Source organism: Leuresthes tenuis, unplaced genomic scaffold, assembly GCF_036924035.1.
Source record: "Leuresthes tenuis unplaced genomic scaffold, fLeuTen1.0.hap1 SCAF_8, whole genome shotgun sequence".
Taxonomy (NCBI): domain Eukaryota; kingdom Metazoa; phylum Chordata; class Actinopteri; order Atheriniformes; family Atherinopsidae; genus Leuresthes; species Leuresthes tenuis.
Window position 1 is genome coordinate 14,975,315 of NW_027325362.1, and position 19,805 is coordinate 14,995,119.

Here is a 19,805-nt window from a genome sequence, read left to right on the forward strand (position 1 = left end):
TACTTTGTAGTTAATAAGAGTAATTGTCCCAGTTTTCCATTGTCTTTTTAATCAAGAAAACAATTGGCTGCAAGTATACATACAGTAGCTGTGGTACAGAAAGCACCTCAGATATTACCGTAGACCTATACTCAAGCATGTAGAATGAGAAGCTCATGTATCAGTGGAGCCATTAGTTCCACATGGTTTCCATCATGTTCATAAGGTCATATGATTCCAGATGAATGAAAAGAATCAAAGTTACAACTGCTTTGTGGGTTTTTCCCAGCCAGGTCTTTAGACAAACTGTACAACTTTGCCGACTGTGCTGGTCTGCACCTGATTCTGGGGCTCAACGCGCTGCACAGAAACCCAGACAACTCCTGGAACACCTCGTCCACACTGAGCCTCCTGAAGTATAGCGCTGGCAAGAAGTACAACATCTCCTGGGAGCTGGGCAACGGTCAGTACAGCAGCATAACACATGTTGCCTTGTAAGTAGTTATTTAAGGGTTACGGTCTGCAGTACAAATTAAGCTGTTGAGTGTGTTTTTTACTAGCCACAGCACTTGTAGTGCGCCTTTCTGACTTTGATAAACAGTTTATAAAAATCCCCTCTTCCCTTGGTTGCACTTTCCTACAGAAGCACAATGCAAGACAATTTATTTCAACTTAGAACTTAGAAGAGTTGCAGGCTGGGATTTAGTCATTATAAAGAAAGATTGATGTAAACTGTAAATTGTGTCGGTAGTGGTTGTTATTTGTTATCGAGGGACAGAAGCTGAAAGCTGCAAGTTGAAAAATGAAACAGATTTTAGCTCAATAAAGCACCTTGGTTAACAGAGTTTTTTTCACCTGGGTACTAAACAGCACCCAACCCTATCACCATTAGGAGTCAACATGAATCTATTCTTAAATAGAGTACACCTTTAACTCCGTGCTCTAAGTAAATTTAAAAAAAGTTTATTTGCACATTTAATTTAACAGCATCTCTGAAAGCTCGTACCTTGTGCAGAGTAAACTTTTTCTATTCAGTTATGACTGTGCAAAAGTTTTAGGGACTAAAAATGAAAAAAGGATATCTTCAAAATTACTCTCATTTGTAATTTTACAGCAAGGTTAAAGTTACTCTCTCAGTTGATTCTGTGTCTTAATGTAATACCAGACCGATTTTTAGAGATCGGGGCTCTGTGGGAGCCATCTGCTGGGAGATTCCTTGTTCTTCTGGTTGCTGTGAATATAACCTGGCGCTTTGGCTGTATGTTTGGGGTCCCTGTCATGCCAATGAATTAATATGGGTCAGATGCCTCCTGATGAAGTGGTGTCGAGATAAGCATCTGAAGATCTAAAGCTGTGCTATAAAGTTATAAATAATGTGAGGAGGAGTATGCCATCTCATACTAATCTTCTCTGGAATCATCCTGGAACAACCTTTAGTTAAACTGTTACCCTAAACTAACTGAATTACAGCACTGAGCCAACTCTAACAGTACATGTAAACTTGACATTTTGTCTTTTGCTTCCTGGAAACCTTTTATGCTCAGAAACATTGAATTAATACTTTGACAACATTAGTATCATTTCTAATACCATAATTAGGATGGTAGTTCCAGCACTGTGTAGTCATTTTTTTTTCTAGTGAAGTGAGGGTGTTTTGTTATGGTTTTATTCTATTTGATAGTTAACTGTAAGCATGAGGCCGGCAGTGTAAAGATAACCTGAGGGTTTATTCAGGGCTAAAAGAAAGTACACATTTTCTTTTTGTTTGATAAGTAATGACTCTCACTGTAGAAACTCTTTATTTAAGCCTAACCCCCGAAGGTAACATTCAAAACGCATTGATTTAAACATTTTTGTGAGGACTTGAACCGTTGCAAAAGCAATCATTTCAAGTAAATTGCCCAAGCGGTGCAGTTACAAAGCAAATTTATAGAGGTTGAATGAAAGGTAGAAAATAAACCTCTGAGTTGTTAAACAGCAGTTGGTCTTCCAAAGTTTAGTGCTCCTCTTTTTTGGGTGAACTAGCTGCTTCGCTCTTTGTTTTAATGAATCTACAAGGCCACCCTGTGTGCTTGGACCATTCCCTTGACACTGAGTCCAACCGTCCGTATTACTGCGAATTGCCCAATTATCCTTTTTTTTTTCTTTACTGTTGAATACACTTAGATAGCGAGATCAGACTGCAACAACAATATTCCCTGTCCCCCTCCCCACTATCTCTCTGCCTCATTGTACTACATCTCCTTTTACCAGAGCCAAATGCCTACCGCAGCATGGTGGGTCGTGCCGTCAACAGCACTCAGTTGGCTCAGGACTACACCAAACTTCGGACGCTGCTGCAGTCTGTGCGCTACTACCACCGAGCTCACCTCTTTGGCCCCAACGCAGGACGACCCCGGAAAAATGCCATGCTGCTGCTGGATGGGTGAGTCACTGAGTACAACAATGATTGGCCAGGATTCCACTCCTTGTTAGGCTATCCTGCTGGGAAAAAAAGGGGGAAGGTAGTGGAAAATATGCTGCAGCAGTTTGAGACTTTACGGAGCTTTACTCTGTTTAATACACACTCACACACACACCTACACACACACACACACACATTGTAGAAGAGCTCAGTGTTTATGTATTTCAAGTCTGCAGGTTTTAGGGTCTCAACTCCACGTATACTGTGTCAGCCTAAATAAAGTGTCATCTGACTGATAATGTGACGGCACAAAATCCCACCTGCTGGTTTCAGCCAGAAGCTGCAGCAGCTACGGCTTGCAGGCTGCAGCCTGCTGCTCCTGACGCTGGGATCTCACTTGTTGTAGTGATACCTTTGCAGCCAATAAGCAGTCATGTGTAAAGTCATGTTTGTCATTAATACTTTAAAGTTTACCATTTTTTTTCATTATCTCGACAGCAACTGATTTGAATCAGGTTTAGATGAAAAGCAGCTTGAGTCAATATTAAACTTTTTTCTTTACAAGATACTGTTGAAATGAGTAGTTAGATTTACTTAAGATACGTCATAGTCGCAGAGGAATCAGCCTGTCAGATGATAGCATATCTACAACAGATGTTTTAAATGTGTGTATGAAAGCGGTGCATGTACATTATTAGATTATTAGAACAGTGCGGTTCGAGGCAGATATAAGCATTTATTGATGTATTTGTCAATAATCATAACCCCTTGCAGTGGATACAGATGTGTAAAGGGATGTAAAAAGTAAACGAATGGAAGTGAAACACATTTATGATGTACAAACTCCATTTCAAGAAAAGGTGTTAACTTTTTTAAAATGCAGCAGAAATTAATATCTTTAGTTTGTTCATTAATTTCATCTTTAATTATTAGACATGAAAACAAAGAAAATGATCTTGTCCACTGATCAACTTAATTGTATTTAGAAATATAAACAAATCTGCAATTTGTTGCCATCAACACTCTCAAAAAAAAAAAAGAAAAGAAGTTGTTTACCATTGGCTTGCATCAACCTTCCTTTTATTTGCACTTTTTTAAAAATGTTTGGGAACTGGGGACACTAATTGGTGTAGTTTTGCAAGAGGAAGTAAGAGGAATCTGTTTTCTTTCTTGCCAAAAACAAGATTTCAGCTAAGTCAGTGGTTGTTGTTGTCTGATTCTGCTCCTCATGATGCTCCATAAATTTTCAATAGGAAACAGATCTGGACTGCAGGCAGGCCAATCAAGCTCACGCGCGCACACACACACACACACACACACACACAATCACTGTCTATGAAGCCACGCTGTTGTATGTTTTGCAGAGCAAGGTCTGACATCATCCTACTAAAATAGGAAAATATGTCATCTTGATCACAGAATCAGTCTCTAAAATTAATTAATTAATTAATTAATCTAAAAGATATTGCTCAGCATCAGTGGTACCTTCACACATATGCCAGTCATCCATGCCACGGGCACCGATGCACACCCTTATACTGACACAGACGCTCACTTTTGCAGCTTCCGCTGATAACAGCGTGGATGGTCTTTCTCAACATGTAGAAGCAGACATAGTCCTTCTTCCCACAGCTGAATCGTGGACTCGTTTGAGACGAGCTCATGCCCAGAAAACTCATGTAGGGCTTCTGGTACTCCTGAGCCCATGTGTCTGTATTGATCATAGAGGCACAACAGTTTTTTGAGCAGTAGCTGCGGACGGCTCACAGATCACTCACATCCAACAGCGGTTTCTGGCTTTGACCACCAGAAAATGAGACTCTCTGAGTCTTTTCACTATATTATCCCTTATAGATGTTGACAGACCAAAAAATGTTTAGTTTTTTTTATTCTATAGATATTTTTATGACATAGTTTTGCGCAAGATAGTGACCCTTAACTCATCCTATCTTTCTTACTTTTTTTGTTTCCGTCTTTCTTTGTCTCTCCCAAGTTTCTTGGAGCATGTTGGTGGCATCAAATTCTGTCTTTTTAAACCAGTGTCATAGTGTGCAGTTTATTATTTCTAATTCATATGGTGCCCTCAAAAGCTGTGTGGACAACATCAGTAGCAATGGTTTTGATGTTCACAAACACGATAATGTTGTGTATAATGCATGATGTTTCAGAGGTCTCAGAGGTGCAATAAACATAAAAATCAAACATTCACCTTCTCGTCTGCATGGCTGATAGGAGACTGTAGCAAATGCTCCACAGGGCTGTCACTAGAGATATAAAATATAAAGAGATAATTTATAAACAGCATTCCTCTCGACCAAAAATACCATCCATAAAGGCAGTTCAGTGTGTGCTAAAGTCCCAGTGCTTTCACACGCACACCCATGCGAGTGCATGTGTACGTGCACGCACAGAAACGCTTTAGTGTCTCAGCATATCTCGGCATAAATCTGTGTCCATCTTTTTGCTGCACCCACACACATTCTGACAGGTAGTTGGAAGACAATCTAGAATAATAGTTTAACGTGGTTCTCCTCAGCGTACTTGAGCTGCTCTCATGAATGAAACCATTAGTAACGGCTTTTTTTTTTTTTTTTCTTATAAAATGCCTACAGTTCAAATTGACCATAAATAAAAGCTGTGTGTTTGTGCACAGCAGCATGTGTATTTCAGACTGATTAATGAGCAGCGTTCTAAGGGAGAGGGTGGTCGTGGAAGATGAGCGGTACGCAGAGCAGGAGGGAGGAGTGAGGGGATGAGAGCTGGAGTATCCATGGGTCACTCGTGTCACGCTTAATGACAGGGCGATTCTTGTGTGTTTGACACTGTTACGAGGAGGTGGCTCTTGTGTTTGACAACCCAGCCACTTTGGTGCTCTCAGGAAATAAGATGAATTTGATACTGAACTGCTTAACTGTCCAAATATCAGAGCTGCACAGACTAAACAAGCCACAGTGGTGAAAGTTGTGTTTCTGTATCATGTTTAGAGACACACATTAAGGCATGTCTGGCATGCTGTTACCTCCAAATATGGAGTGATTTGGACCAGGTAGAAACGCGCACAGATGCAATAGCTCAGATGGTGGAAGGCAGATAGTGGGAAGAGCTTTGTTTATGTTAGTGTACAGGGTGAGTCCTTTGAAACGGAAGACCTGTTTCACATGTTTTTTTTTCTCTTTTTAATCTGAGAATATTTGAGTTTAGAAAACCAAGCAGTTTAAAACTTTAAGATGTGTTTCATTTACATTTACGTAGTTCAGCTCTGCCGCGTTACCCTATTGTTTTTGTTTATCCCACAACATGAACACGGAAGTCAGCTTTTCTTCAAATACCAACCGATGTAACTGCTTGAAACTAACGTTGTGTCATGACGTCAGACATAAAACTGACACAAAAATACAGTCCACAGGAAAATGAGACTCACTTTTCACCTCTCTCATATCACACAGATCACTCCAATTATTACCCTCTCGAAGAGGAAATGGTTCTCAGCTGTGCAACTTTAAGTCTTTGTAGATAAACAACACGGAACATGTGACCATATTTGATTTTCATAAGCATTTATCTTCTTCGTGTTGGCTTGATAGGATACTGTCAAACATTTAATACTGAGATAAATCAAAGAAAATTGGCATCTAAAAACACGATTTATTTATTCTATTATTATAAGTATGTATGCATATGATTCAATAATACCAATGCTATAGTTTAACATAATATTGCAATATGTTGAGAGAGCAGAACAATACTTATATTTTCTGTTAAACAGATTTATAGCATCAAAACTAACTTGAGAATACCTCAGAAATCAAGACATCGGCAAAGTGTTCATGTGGTCAGCTGCAAGCATCCATCATCCAAACATTTCCTCGCCATTCATCCAGTGGCAGGTCTGTAATGACCTTTGATTATGGTGGCAGCTCATGATGTTATGTTGTGCCTCTTTAGAGCTGTATAAATGTATTATGATATTGGCTAATAGCTTGAAATAAGATAGATGTTTGAAGAGTTGTGAATATCAGGTAAATTTGTTTGTTTTTTCCGACTTTCAGGTTCATGAAGAACGCTGGCTCAGTTGTAGATGCTGTTACGTGGCAACAGTAGGTATTTTACCCCTTTTTCTCTCTTCTATTATTTTGTCCAAGGAAACGTAATACTGTGAGGAACTCTTTATTCTGCAAATGGAACAACGGGAGAAGGAGCCTGAGAGTGTCTTAAACAAGCGCCACCTGCTATTTGTCTTTTGCACATCCTGTAGGAATGCATGCAGATCTATCAGCGGTTTGATCTTTTCCCCCAGGTTCTATGTGTTCCTCCCAACACGCAGACGTAAAAATGTGTACAAAATGTCAGCCCCAGTGTGAGCTCAGGCAAACCCTGTGTGACTGGGTGAGTGGTCATTAAGGTGAAGGTCAGGTCTAATTAGGAGAAATTGGTACAAACGGAAGGTAGTAGGGCTGTCAGTAAGGTTTGGAAAAACACCACCCACACTGTTAAAATCAAACCATATGCTCTGGCTCATTCCCTCTGTCAATTAGCCCGTTTTACACTCAAGGCCCAGATTCCAGTCTAACCATGCTGCGTGACAGAAACTCTGACCTCTATAAAGAAGCCAACCTAACAAAAGTGGAGCTCACTCATTAACACGTCTAAGGTGCAGCTTTTACACTACTGCAGCTGTCTCAAGTTGTTTTTAATCAGTCAGCGTAAGTAAGAAGCACAAAAGTCATTAGAAACTGGTTCAGAGTGATTTGGATTTGTCTTGTTTCTGTCGGAGTTTTAGATGATGAAATGGTAATGAGGTTCAATATTTGTATGCCTTCAGCTCACGATTCTTTAAAGTGTATTTTGAATTAAATTAGTTATTGATTAAGATTGATTTAGATTGTTTTCTTCTGTAACATTGTATTTTCACATTTGGAGAATATTGTCTCACCTACTAGTTATCCACTTCTGGAATAGCCACCAAAACACAAGAATGTTGATTTTTTTTTCCCTTTATATTTCTGTCTCTTTCTGCTTTCTTTCCTCCCATATTTCCCATCTCTGCAAGTTGTTTGAATGTTTTGTCTGAATTTATAGTCTGAGCCCATTTTTCCAACAATACTTGCCTGGCTGGACCCCCCACCCCCACCCCTTTCTTTCTGAAGAGTAAAACTCTTAACCAGATTTCCTACTGAAAGATTGTGCAAATAAATTGTACTGTGCTAAAATTGTCAAGAATGTGAAGATTCCATCAGCTATGGTGCATAACGACATTGAGAGAATTTAGAACAATCACCGAACAAGAGAGACGGATTTAAAAGCTGATGCTCAATTACTTGGGTAGAACTGAAATAAAAACAGCCAAAAACCTGTAGTCATTTGTCAATGCCAAGCCAAAATATGTACGCATTACAGCAGCATAGCTTCATAGTAAGAGTCTGAGTGCTAAATTGGCCTGCCAGTCCATTTCTCTAAGCCCTTGAAAACATTTAGGTACATGATGAAAAACATAATGAAGCACGAGGGTGAAATTTAAGACAGTGAAATCCTATAAATAACTGCTCTGTTGTCATATCTCAACACACTGGTAAACTTGCCATTATTCAAACCTTTGTGAAACATTTTTCTGATTTGACATTGACGTTTGATTGGTTGTCATTGTTTGTTGGAATACAGTTTGGAAATGATTGCATTGTGGTTTTATCTATACTTTGCTACTTTGCCTCACTTCTTGGTGCAGGGTTGTAGCTTTTTTAAAGTGACTTTATTAGTCTCTTTACATGAGATGAAAAAGCAGCCATGCATGTTTGGTTTCATTTTCTCAGGCTTTAATCTGGCTACCTTTCCACTAACAAAAGACAGGTGAATACAATTTGTGCTGAAATCTACCGTTGTTGCAGTTTTATTACCTTAATAAAAGAAAGTAGCTACACTGCAAAATGTTACTGGCACTGACACCGCTTTGATCCTGGAAATCCGTGTTCCTGTTGGGATATTTTAAATGCCATTTCTTTGGCTTTACTATTTGTCTAACTCGAAGAGCGGCAGCGTTGGGCCACCTCTCTGGTCCAGACTGACAGACCTCTGTGTGCGTTTGATTGATTGCCGTGAAACTTTTTACAAACATTTATGGTCCCCAGAGGATGAAACTTGGTGCTGATCCCCTCTTTCTCGTTCTCCAGTGCTGACATTTGTGGTTTTAGACAAACATATACTTCAATCAAACACTTAACTACACCCAGGCTCTCCAACTGTATGTACAGTCAACAGCCTTACCTACAGGCGGTGCTTCATGGAGAGAGATTTCAAACAGTTCAAAGCGTGTGAACAGACGTCTCTAACTGTGAAAATATTAGCAAGTCAGGGGAATGAGACAAAGTTACCCTTTTCTACAAGACTTGCTACTTAGATGCCCCTGAGCAGTGCACATAATGTGAGCCTAATTGTTCCAGCAGTGGGGTATTAGTGGTGTGAAGCTGAACATCTGTGTGGAACAAACAAGCAATCTCCCACTGTTAAACTCTACCACGTTAAAATGAGCTTTCTAATGGCCAATACTCTGAGAAAGCAGCATTTGTTCTACTAATAACTGTGGCTTTGGTCCTAGTTTTGGTGGGTTTTTTTCGTTTTTTTTTTTATGTTTTTCATTGTATCTGATTTTATTCAATTTTTTTAAGAGTATGATTAACATGCTCCTCAGTTTTGCTTTTTGCAGCAACATGGTCACATTTTAAACAAGCCCGGATGACACATTACAGCCACATCATTCTTAATCCCTGTCAGAATGACCGCATCCCAGAGAGCCTCGTGTGCTTCTTACTGATGGTCGATGAAAGAGACGCGTTAAGATTTGTGATCTTCTCTAGTAGAATACTCACTGAGGGGCTGTAAATTTTGCGATAGTATTCCTGGGGGAGCCTACATATCCTTCAGCTGTTAAGTAATGATTGATTGAACTGATGATGAGCTGCTGGTCCACATCAAGGAGCACATCCTCCTCTCTCTTTGCTACCCCTCTGCTCACCCCAAGTCTCCTGTTACAGCAGATGGTCACTACAAAAGTCATTTTGACACTACGAATGAAGTTGTTGCAAGTTACTTTTTAAAGACTGTACTAATGATGTACTTGTATTATATTATCAATGTTTAACAGATTCAGTTTGTTTAGAAAGTAGTTTTTGAAAAGGAGAGCAATCTATGCAGGTGAGTGTTGTCTACAAACCCCCAGAAGTGTAAATAGTCTTGTTCTTTTTCAGGACTTCAATACTTTCACTATATATTTACAGTTTATATAACTGTAAATCGAGTGCAAGTATGTTTAGCCTAAATATTCTTCCTCTATTGCTTATAATAGCCGGCCTGATTTTATCACAACTCCGTCTGCACCATATTTCCGTGTTAGTGGAGTGCTAGATACTTTTGTTCGGGATCTCTCTTTGATGTGGTGCTAGCACTCGGGAGAAGGCTCTGTAGAACAAGCTGACCAAGTGGATCTTCGTCCGAAAACATCCAGACTCACTGTTGTTCATTTTTGCATTTTATTGAATTCTGGTCAGTCTAGCAGCTTAAGTATCTTGCCAAATATCAGATGAACAAAGGAAATGTTGTAAGTACTGCTTTATGAGGGCAGACTTGAATAACAAGCTATTATCCCTTAAATCCTGGTCAAAACTATCTTTGGCAATTTCTTTTTTGGCTTTCTGCCCCAATTAGCCACAAAATATGAATGTTTATGAAAGATGTTTCATCCAGCCCTTATATAATGCCACTAAAATTCAGTTAGTCACGAGTGAAGAGGTAGCTCTAAGAATTTGTGTTTTTTTTTTTTTTTAAATTCTCTTTTCGTGTATAAAGTGAAATTTCTTTCCCTGGAATCTGGACTGAAAAAAAGCATTCAGAGCTCTCTGGAAAGCTGATAGGATGACCAAATTATTTGAATAATTGGTACGACTTAATCCATGAACTGTTTACAGTTTGAGGCCAGGAGCTCGGGGGCCGCGCCAGTGTTATGAGGAGAATTTCATCAAGGTTAAGCTCAGATTGCAACACGGCTGCGTCCCACATGAACTGAATTAAGCTCGATTCTCATCAGTTTTGTTGACACATCTGTCATTTCCACAGAATTTTCCAGAGCCGGTTCAGCAGAAGTGTTGCTTTTGCTGTTTAAACTTAAGTTGCTAACATTGTTGTGATTTTACTGTCTCCTTGCAGTTTGCATGTCATAATATTCTGTTTGTTTGTTTTTTCTTTTTTGTAAGTTTTTTCTTTTTTGACTCACAATATTTGTAGCTGCTAACTTGACGTAGATCTTTTAATCAATATTCTATACTTTTGTGCCAGGAAATATTTGGAAATGTATATGTGTACAACATTGAGGGGGTTGGAAAATGTACAAATTTCAATTAGATAATTTTGAAGTTGGGGTTGATGTCCCATAGTGGATCCTCCTCCTCCAAAAAATAAACTTTTTTTCCCCCCAGTGGATGAGTATATTTACCTCCTTGCATGTGGTACCTATACCTTTACAATGAGATTAGCGATTTAAACTTTCTGCGGTGTAGTAACAATGATATTTAATCAAGCAGATAAATTGCGGCTTACTGTGGATCAGCTAAAAAAAATGGAACCACTGACAGAAGCCTGGTTTTGAATTTCACTATGTATTAATGAGATGCTGAAAAATAAACCTGTGAGACTTAAAGTGACCCGACCATCACGATCACAATGTTTTCTATTATAGTGACTTATTGCAGTTTCAAATTCCCAAATTTCTTCCTCGGCTAAGTTTTTAAAAGGGCCGCTGAGATGACTGATTAGCTATCATTTGCTTCTAGAAATATTGCAGTTAGATTTCAAGACTGATGGAACTTTTTTGTTATCCTCCGCAGTGCAAATAAGATATTAATGTTTCCATATGGTACCTGAAACATGAACTACAGAGTGTGGTTGTTGCTCTCTTGTTTTGCTTCCTTGAACTCTTGCAGCGGATGTTGGAGAGGATTCTGGTTTGCCCACAGGGTGATGTTCCTCAGGTCTTTGGCTCTATCAATAAATTCTTCTCTCATTGTGCTCTCTTAACTTCATCTCTTATTTTCATTTCTCTTTGTGTCTTTATCTCTCTCACACAGAATCCCCGCAGATGGATTTCTGTGTTGTTCATTTTCAGTCTGAAAAGGCTATTGCTTCCAGTTTCTTCATTGCGCAATCCCACAGTTTGACATAGAATCGGATTAGCGATGCGCTGAAGTAAAATTGAATTTGTCAGTGCCTGTATATCAAATTGAAATGAGCTGACATATTGTTTACACCAACGAGAATTGGGGTTAGCGGTGGAGGTTCTTTGCTGGTGTTGCATTTGTGAAGTTGTTCCTTGTTTACAGTTGAAATGTTATTGAGCTACCTTGTGTAACGAATTATGATCATATAGACGGATAGACCGTCAGGCCAACTTTTTTTGTTGTGAATTAAAAAGAATTAAGTTACATTTAACACAGGGAATTCTTAAGTTTTCATTTGTTTGATGAGTATATGTTACATGAAAAGGCTTTACAATGACTCCACTTTCATTTGCAATTTTGTGTCATAAAATAAGATAATGTTACATGACAGTTATATATGTACCGTTTTAATTACACCGTTTAAATCTACGATGATTGTAGATTTTATTGTAATTTAGATAGATTTTTTTATTTAAATTTTATTTTTCAGTTGTTTTTATATCAGTGTTTTTTTTGTTTTGTTTTGTTTTTTTACCTTAGAAGCTACGGAGTGTTTCTCTCACAGTGTTTCCCTGCTTTTCTGTTATTACAGTTATTACATGGATGGCCGAGTGAACAAAGCAGAGGACTTCCTGAAAACCCGTCTTTTGGACACACTGACCGAGCAAATTACTAAAGTCACCAAGGTACTATATGTTCCTCTAACATTTTAAAACTCCTGTACAGTATAAATTATTTCTGTTCTTATTTACCGTGTACTTGTATAGTAGAATATACATATATATAATAAGCATATAATTTCTTCTAATACGTGTAATATACTGTGATGTATAGCTGTATATATATAGGATCAATATCTTGCAAACATTTCAGATGATATTCCTATATTATTTTTCTATTAAGCTTTTATTTCTTTAAGTTTGGACTTGGACAAGGGATGATATGAAGAAATAATTCAATTTGATCATGAAACACTTCTTCATTTCTGTTGAGTTTGCCAAGTTATGGATAATTCATCCCACAAAAGGTTTTTGTGATGAAGAAGCCACATGTGCAAACCACAAGAGTGAGTCCCCCGGGTAAAAGGGTGATGTCGGCCATGAGGTAATAGTATCAGCACTAGCTGCTCAGGCAAACCTGCTGATTTGTGAGAGACAAAAAGCATCAAACGCTTTCAGAAGAAAGAAAAGAATCTAGATGTGTAAAAGATGTATGTGGACAAAAAACACATGTACATCTATTTCTACATGCTAAATTACATTTATAAACGAAGACTGTGGTGGACAATGTGTGTTTGTCACACATACTCCAGACAGTGAGCACTGTGCTGAAAATAAAGAACAGATGGAATTTAACATGAAACAAAACAGCCTATTTTACAGAATCTGTATTTTTTTGTTTACACAACTGCACTTTTGATAAATACATAGAATTTACAGACTACATTGAGATTAAGTAATGTAGTTGATTTTATTAGGCCTGGTATTTTTAAAAAGAAAAATTTTTAACATGGCTGATAGTCTAAGTTACGTTTGCACCCAGTAGTTGTGGTTCTGTTTGTGCTCCCAGAACAGACCACCACCTAAACTAAACTACATGTCCTTCATTCTGCTTTTCCAAGTGTATTTCAGTCGTAGCTCCACATACAGTTTGATGGATCTGGTTTTTGTGTTTCTGTTTTGTGCATTGTGTCTAATTCTGTGCGCATCCTTGTATTTCTGTCTATAGAAATGGTAACTACTTTACTAGTCTACTTGACCACACAAAACACTTTTCTCCACAAGCCACATTCACCTATTTATATACACACATACACATACACACAGGGCTTAGAGAACTTCAATCCCAACACACCTGATAAGTGACACCAGATTTTTGTCTTGTATGATTCTGTTGTAATGAAACGCAAACGCTCCCAACGTGGAAATCAAACAGATTTCAGAGTGGATTTTGTTGATACTCTTGCATTTCCATCACTCATTGTAGGTTGTTAACACACACACTCCTGGGAAGAAAGTGTGGCTGGGTGGACTCGCGCCAGCATGGACCGGAGGCATCAGTAATCTCTCTGACACTTACGCTGCCGGCTTTCTGTAAGTGATGTTGTTTTATTCAGAAAACATTTATGTTCGCTGTCAGTAATGGCTGCAGCAGCTTGCATCGTGTATTTGAACATGACAACCAAAGTCAGCTGAATTCTTATTGCCCTCTGTGTGTTTTTTACATGTATTCCAGGTGGATGAACACGCTGGGTGTGGCAGCTGTCCAGGGCATCGATGTTATTTTGCGTCACTCATTCTTTGACTATGGATACACACACCTTGTGGACCAGCATTTTAACCCTTTACCTGTAAGTCTCTTTATTTCAGCTCAACATGGATTAAATATACACTGTCAGGGCCTCAACATAACAAGGACCTGACCTGACCATTCCTGCTAGGATCTTGACTTTTCTGTACAAGACCCAGTGCCTCGATGGCACCTCTCGCTCTTTCCCGTGGGAGCTATTAGCTGAGATGAAAGGCGTTTAGTGGTGATGAGAGGTTAGACGCGGGGGCGAAATGCCATGTAACCTTAGCCCTTTATCAGTCGCTCAGGACAGTGTCAGTGCTCCCCTCTACCCCCATCCCTGTGTGCTTTTCTGTGCGGGACAGTCGGCCGGTGAGAGATCTGCAACCTGAGATTCTGATACACAGGCGAGTTAGTAAAATGGACTGCAAGGCTGTGTGGAATGGGACTGCCCAATGCCAAGTTCGCCTGTGGTTCAGTTAAGCAGGGACAGAACTGCACAAAGCTCAGTTCTCAGTACTCATATTTATTCTCGCCTGTGCAAAATCAGTATCTGAGGGGAGAAAAGATTCCAACAACACTTACACTGTGTTTTTCATTTAACACTAATTAGATTATTTTAACAGAGGTATTTTTTTTGTCCTGTCTTAGCCCAAAGCTAATCTCATTTAGCTGCTAAAAGTAAATTGCAAGTGGGATAGAGTGAAAAATGTTCTGAAATGAGCCAGAGACATAAAAAAAAAGATTTATTAAATACTTTGTAAAGGGTTTATGAAGCAGAACAGAAGTGAAAGGCTTGTTTTAATGATGCGGTGTGGAAATCACTGCGCCCACAATAATGGAGAAAGATGATTAAGTCAAGGCATTTAACAGACACTTGTTTGATTGATTTTAGCTGTTAGATGGCGAATTGGCAGTCCCAAAATACCGTTTTACTTGCTGATGTCATGTGGGCTCATTAACCCATCACTGTTGCTAAATTGGACAATAATTTTTCACTGAAATCCTGATTAGTTCCTCTGTAGGAATGTGCGTATTTGTGCCCAACTGAAAGATAGTAACCAATCAAGATGGCTTCATTTTTCCTCCCCTCTCGTCTCCATTTTTTTCTGGGAATGTTGATCTCCTGCTAGGATCACAATGCTTTTAACATGGCTGGATGTCTGAGGGCTGCACGAGCCTACCTGCTGAGAGAATTCACTGCAGGGCCAACCTGTCCTCTGCATGGGAAATTTACGACCTGGCCCCTTCCCCTATAGGATGACTCCACCACTGGTAGAATAGACTGAAAGCCCCAAGCCCACTAAATGACTCAACCACTTCATCTTTTTCCATACTTATCCCCTTCCCTCCCTCTTCTTTTGTACTTACCCTTGTGTCCCACTCATACTCCTTTTTCTTTTGTTGTTTTCACTCCACATGTGTCAGCTTATCTGCCTCCAGAGGTGGGTGGTAAACTCTTTAACTAAACTGATGATGATCTCGTCAGAGAATCATTCTCTGAGGTGCAGGTATCTGCCTCTCTGGCAGTAAGTCATGTTTTCCCTGTATGAAAGCGAAGAAAGACTGATTATTTTTCAGGAGATAAGGCACTACAGTTCATCTTGTCTTTAATGACGCCCTTCTCGCGATTCTGAACCTGCCAATTCTGCATATTATGGGTGAAGTTGATGATTCTTTAACTTCTCTTGTTAATATTATCCATATTTTTAACTCCTATATTCATTATATTATGGGAGCTGTACTTGGTGTAGGTTGAAGATCTTCTTCTTTGTGGGTATTGAAAGTTTTGAGGGTTGTGAGTTCAATAATGACCATGTTTTCTCTAAAGCAGTCTCCCTCTCAGTTGTCCTATCAAACCCAACACAAAGCAGTAATTGTTATTTGCAGTTCTATTGTCCTATATTAGCTCGATCTCTGAGGAGCTGAGGTTTGATTGGTATCTGTTGTATATTTTTTCCTATCCTGGAGTTTTTTTGTGCCCGTCTGTCTTTCTCACCATTTGGTTTATGTAGTATTTTGATTGGATCTCAAAGTAATGGCGGTTCCTGCAGTTGATGTTTGTCTTTCAGTCTATCTAGGGAGGGAGAGTCTGGAGCAGACAGGGGAGACAGCAGGCAGTTAGACAACAGGCAAACACACTGCTTAAGATTTACGACTTTGGCTGATATTTCTCAAATAAAATGGTGTTACGGCGCACCTATCCCTGCTCAGTAATTTTAGCACAGCCATAGATTAAAATATATCAATTACTTGAAGACTTTCGTTACTTTTGTTTCGAAATTTAAACACAAAACAAAAGTATGGACTCACCCTGGTCATCTTTCACAAAGAAAACTCCCGATTCATGACTCCCCTTTGTTTTATACACTATGTGGAAATCATAGATCGTAGCTTCAGCCATACATTCATCTATCCATCCATCCCTCCGGCCGTGGCCAACAACATACTGCTCTATACTGTGCTCTGCTTCTTCGATGCCTCAGCAGCAAATTAAGTTAAAGCCTGCGTGGAAAAAAGAAGCCCTTAAATGTTGCCATATGCAGGATTGCATGGGAACTTCCTGAGGAACACATGTTGTTCTGGGTCTCTTGGAGAGGTGTTGAGTCTGAGTAGTCTGTAAAGGGAGACCCTGCATGGTGGACCACTCAACAATGATAACAAAAAACAGAAATTTATGATGTAGCACAATATTTTGTAGAAATGTCATATTTAGGACTTGTCAATTCTAAACGGGCCGGGGGTTGTGAGGTGCAGTGGGACATGTTTCATGAGGCAGTCAGCTTTAACTAAATGTTGAGTGTCAAAGTACTTACTTATTTGGATTTGACATTTTTGTGGACTGTACCCCCCCCCCCATACACATACATACACCCCCTTCCCTTTGTCTGGCTTTGCATTATTCGTTTTGAATGCGCAAAACCTAATCTGTGTCTAAAATCAAGGCTGGATTTACAAAATAGATTTTTTGGAAACTTTCCATCCTGGGCAATCCATTTTCATAATAGGGGTTCCTTTTTGATTGAATATTTGTTTTTTTCCATATAATTTAAATGCTGTGGTAAACCTATAATACTCTTTGCTGCCATCAGTAAATATACACATTCCTGTTTTTGTATATCTTTACTCAACAAGAAACATCTTAATCCCATCTTGATCCTTATGAGAAAATGAATCCATGTTGTCGTAACAAAAAAGGCTAAATGTGTGTGTTGTGTGTGTATGTATGCAATGGTTTTGCCCTTACAGGATTACTGGTTCTCTCTGATCTTCAAGCGTCTGGTCGGTTCGAGGGTTTTAGCTGTGCGGGTGGCTGGACTGCAGAGGAAGCCGCAACCAGGGAGAGTCATACGAGACAAGCTACGTATCTACGCCCACTGTACCAGCTACAACAAGTACATACAACCATTACTGTATACTGTGCAACAGTACAGCTTTCCTTTTGAGTTTGTAGCCTTTCAGGCTAAGGGAATACCCTTCAAGATGTAGATGCAAAACAGACTGCTGCAATTTAAACAACTCCCCATATCATCGTACAAACACCTGAGGCTCATTGTCTGCTGGGGCAGAACAAAATCCCCAGCCGGCCCATTTGGCTTCCCATAAATAAGCAGTCCGTGGACACCCGCTCATTCACAGCTGAGAGCCTATAAAACTTAACGGGTATCACTTATCAGGTGTGTGAATTCTGTCTCCCTGTCGTCAAAGAGCCGCTGAAAGGTGTGCTAGGCCTTTATCCCATCTCGGATTGGCTGGAGGGGGATCTTTGAGAGGGAGGAGGAGGGACAATAAGGTAGTCTGTGCCTGGAGGAGATAAAGAGTGCCACGATGGCCTGTTCAAGGTTATCATTTAACCTAGGCCAGCTGCTGTCAGCACCAGGCTAGACTTACGGCCCAGCTCTAGACAGGGCTCGTTTACAGGTGCAGCATCTCTTGGAAAAATAGCAGGACACTGCACAGATAGATGGTCGATAAATAGGCAGGAGTTACTGAACAAAGGACGTGCATGCAGATATTTGACATAGTTTTCAACAGATCCAGTCACTCAGTCACCTGGTGAATGTGGGAGTGAAGAGATGGCATGTGCAGCCATTCGGCTCCTCTCAGCATAACAGTCAGTTCTGGATTCATGATCAAACAGTAAGGCTCTAAAACATTCCAAGGTGCAAATCCAAAGCCAGTTAAGTTGCCATCATTTCTTCTACTTTGTGGTTGAACAGTCCGTAAGTAGACAAACCATTGTAGCCTTGGTGGTTTGACTGGACTGTAAATGAGTCTAGGCAGTCAGTGGTTTGAAGAGTCTGCAGCTCAGATATTTGACTTTCACTACCCTTTTATCCCTTTTAGTGGTTTGCATGGCATTTTTTTTCTCTTTCCAGTGATACTCAAACATCAAACAGCATCAAAACAAGTTTATGTTCCCAGTTTGTGTCCCTCGGAACCTCATGCTTTGAGAGGCCTGAGAGGTCATTATTTCTACCTCCATCTAACTATGGGATCTATCGCTCGGAACACATTTCTCAGAAACAAGGCTCCAAGATTTTATCCCAGAGCAAGTCGCACTGGGTTCCCAATAATATTACGCTACTTTTTTATCCTGGTAAATATATTGAATACTTGGAGTCTTGGCGGGGTTGCGGAATAAGTGGCTGACCCTGTGCCCAAAAGAAAGATAAACATTAAACCAAAAACCAAGTCTGCTGTAAGGATATGAGATTTTTTGAGGCAGTAACTGGGGAGACCCTGAACACTACTGCTGACATGTGGTATTCACTACAGCTGTGTTGTCTTTGTCCTCATATCTGGGCCCTTATTACATTTTATCATGTTTGTCTTATCTGTCTCGCTTAGTTATTTACCTTTAGCTAGTATGCCTATCATGTTGTGTCCCCAGTGCTTTGCTATAAGGGAAGGGACTCAAACACTGTTGTCAGTGTAACTCAAGAAGTGTTGCCCTTTGTGTTCACACCCTTCATCTGACCCTGGACCAGACAACGGCAGATTTTAATATTCGATACTGTACAAAAGAAGCAGATTTTTTTTTTGATTGGATTGATAAAAGCTTAAAAAATTAAATGTGGTTCATGCTAAATATAGATAATATATTATAGGCTCGATAAAAGCCAAATTGCAGCTCTGTGGATTTCCCTCCTTTTGAACTTTTTAAATTCTTTGCGAGCTTTTTGATCCAGATTAGATCAAGGAGTCGAGCTCTTTCTTATTTCATATCTCTTATAAAACTATCAAAAGACTTTCCTCTCTTTGTTGTCATCTTTAATTTTAGAGAATCTTATTCACCATGGCATTGTAATATGTAATAAATCGCGGTAGCAGATGTGGAGAAGATCCTTTTTTATATTTGGCTCGGTCCCGACTGTCCAAGAGAAATTCATGTTTTGTTGTTCATTATTTTCTCTGTGGTATCAGTCACAACTATGTGAGGGGGTCCATAACAATCTACATCATCAACCTGCATCGATCAAGAAAGAAAATCAAGTTGGCGGGGACGTTACGGAACAAAACTGTCCATCAGTACCTGCTGCAACCTTATGGCGCAAATGGACTAAGAGCCAAGTTAGTATGTCTTTGTTTCATGCACATTTATGCACACATACACCCACGGTGGGACATGCCACATATACAATATTTAAGTTTTTTCTTCTTATAAAGCATTTATGCAGACCCAACATTGCAAATGTACACCTGAAAAGCCAAATCGTGTTGTGATTGCTGCACAAGTCTTCCAATCGCTTTATTCCTTATAGAGAGCCTTAATCAAAACCACTGAAAATAATCATTCTGAATGAAATCTTAATGAGGTAAACCTAAACGAGGAGTGGGGGGAAATTAGAATTTTGTAAACAACTTTATGGGCTCTGTTTATAGGGTATTTAACACAGGCTGTGTAGAGAGCAGCATTGAATCAATATAAT

General features: G+C 39.5%; 1 protein-coding gene across 1 annotated transcript in view; it reads left to right on the forward strand.

Annotated features, from left to right (window-relative positions):
• hpse2 (heparanase 2) overlaps positions 1–19,805 on the forward strand; it is a 55,409-nt gene that overhangs the window by 31,593 nt on the left and 4,011 nt on the right. Inside the window, exons 4-11 of the mRNA XM_072391024.1 lie at positions 269–442; positions 2,233–2,404; positions 6,433–6,480; positions 12,176–12,269; positions 13,570–13,676; positions 13,819–13,933; positions 17,122–17,267; positions 19,300–19,446. Coding sequence (XP_072247125.1) covers positions 269–442; positions 2,233–2,404; positions 6,433–6,480; positions 12,176–12,269; positions 13,570–13,676; positions 13,819–13,933; positions 17,122–17,267; positions 19,300–19,446 — 1,003 coding nt within the window. The remainder of the gene's footprint in view (positions 1–268; positions 443–2,232; positions 2,405–6,432; positions 6,481–12,175; positions 12,270–13,569; positions 13,677–13,818; positions 13,934–17,121; positions 17,268–19,299; positions 19,447–19,805) is intronic.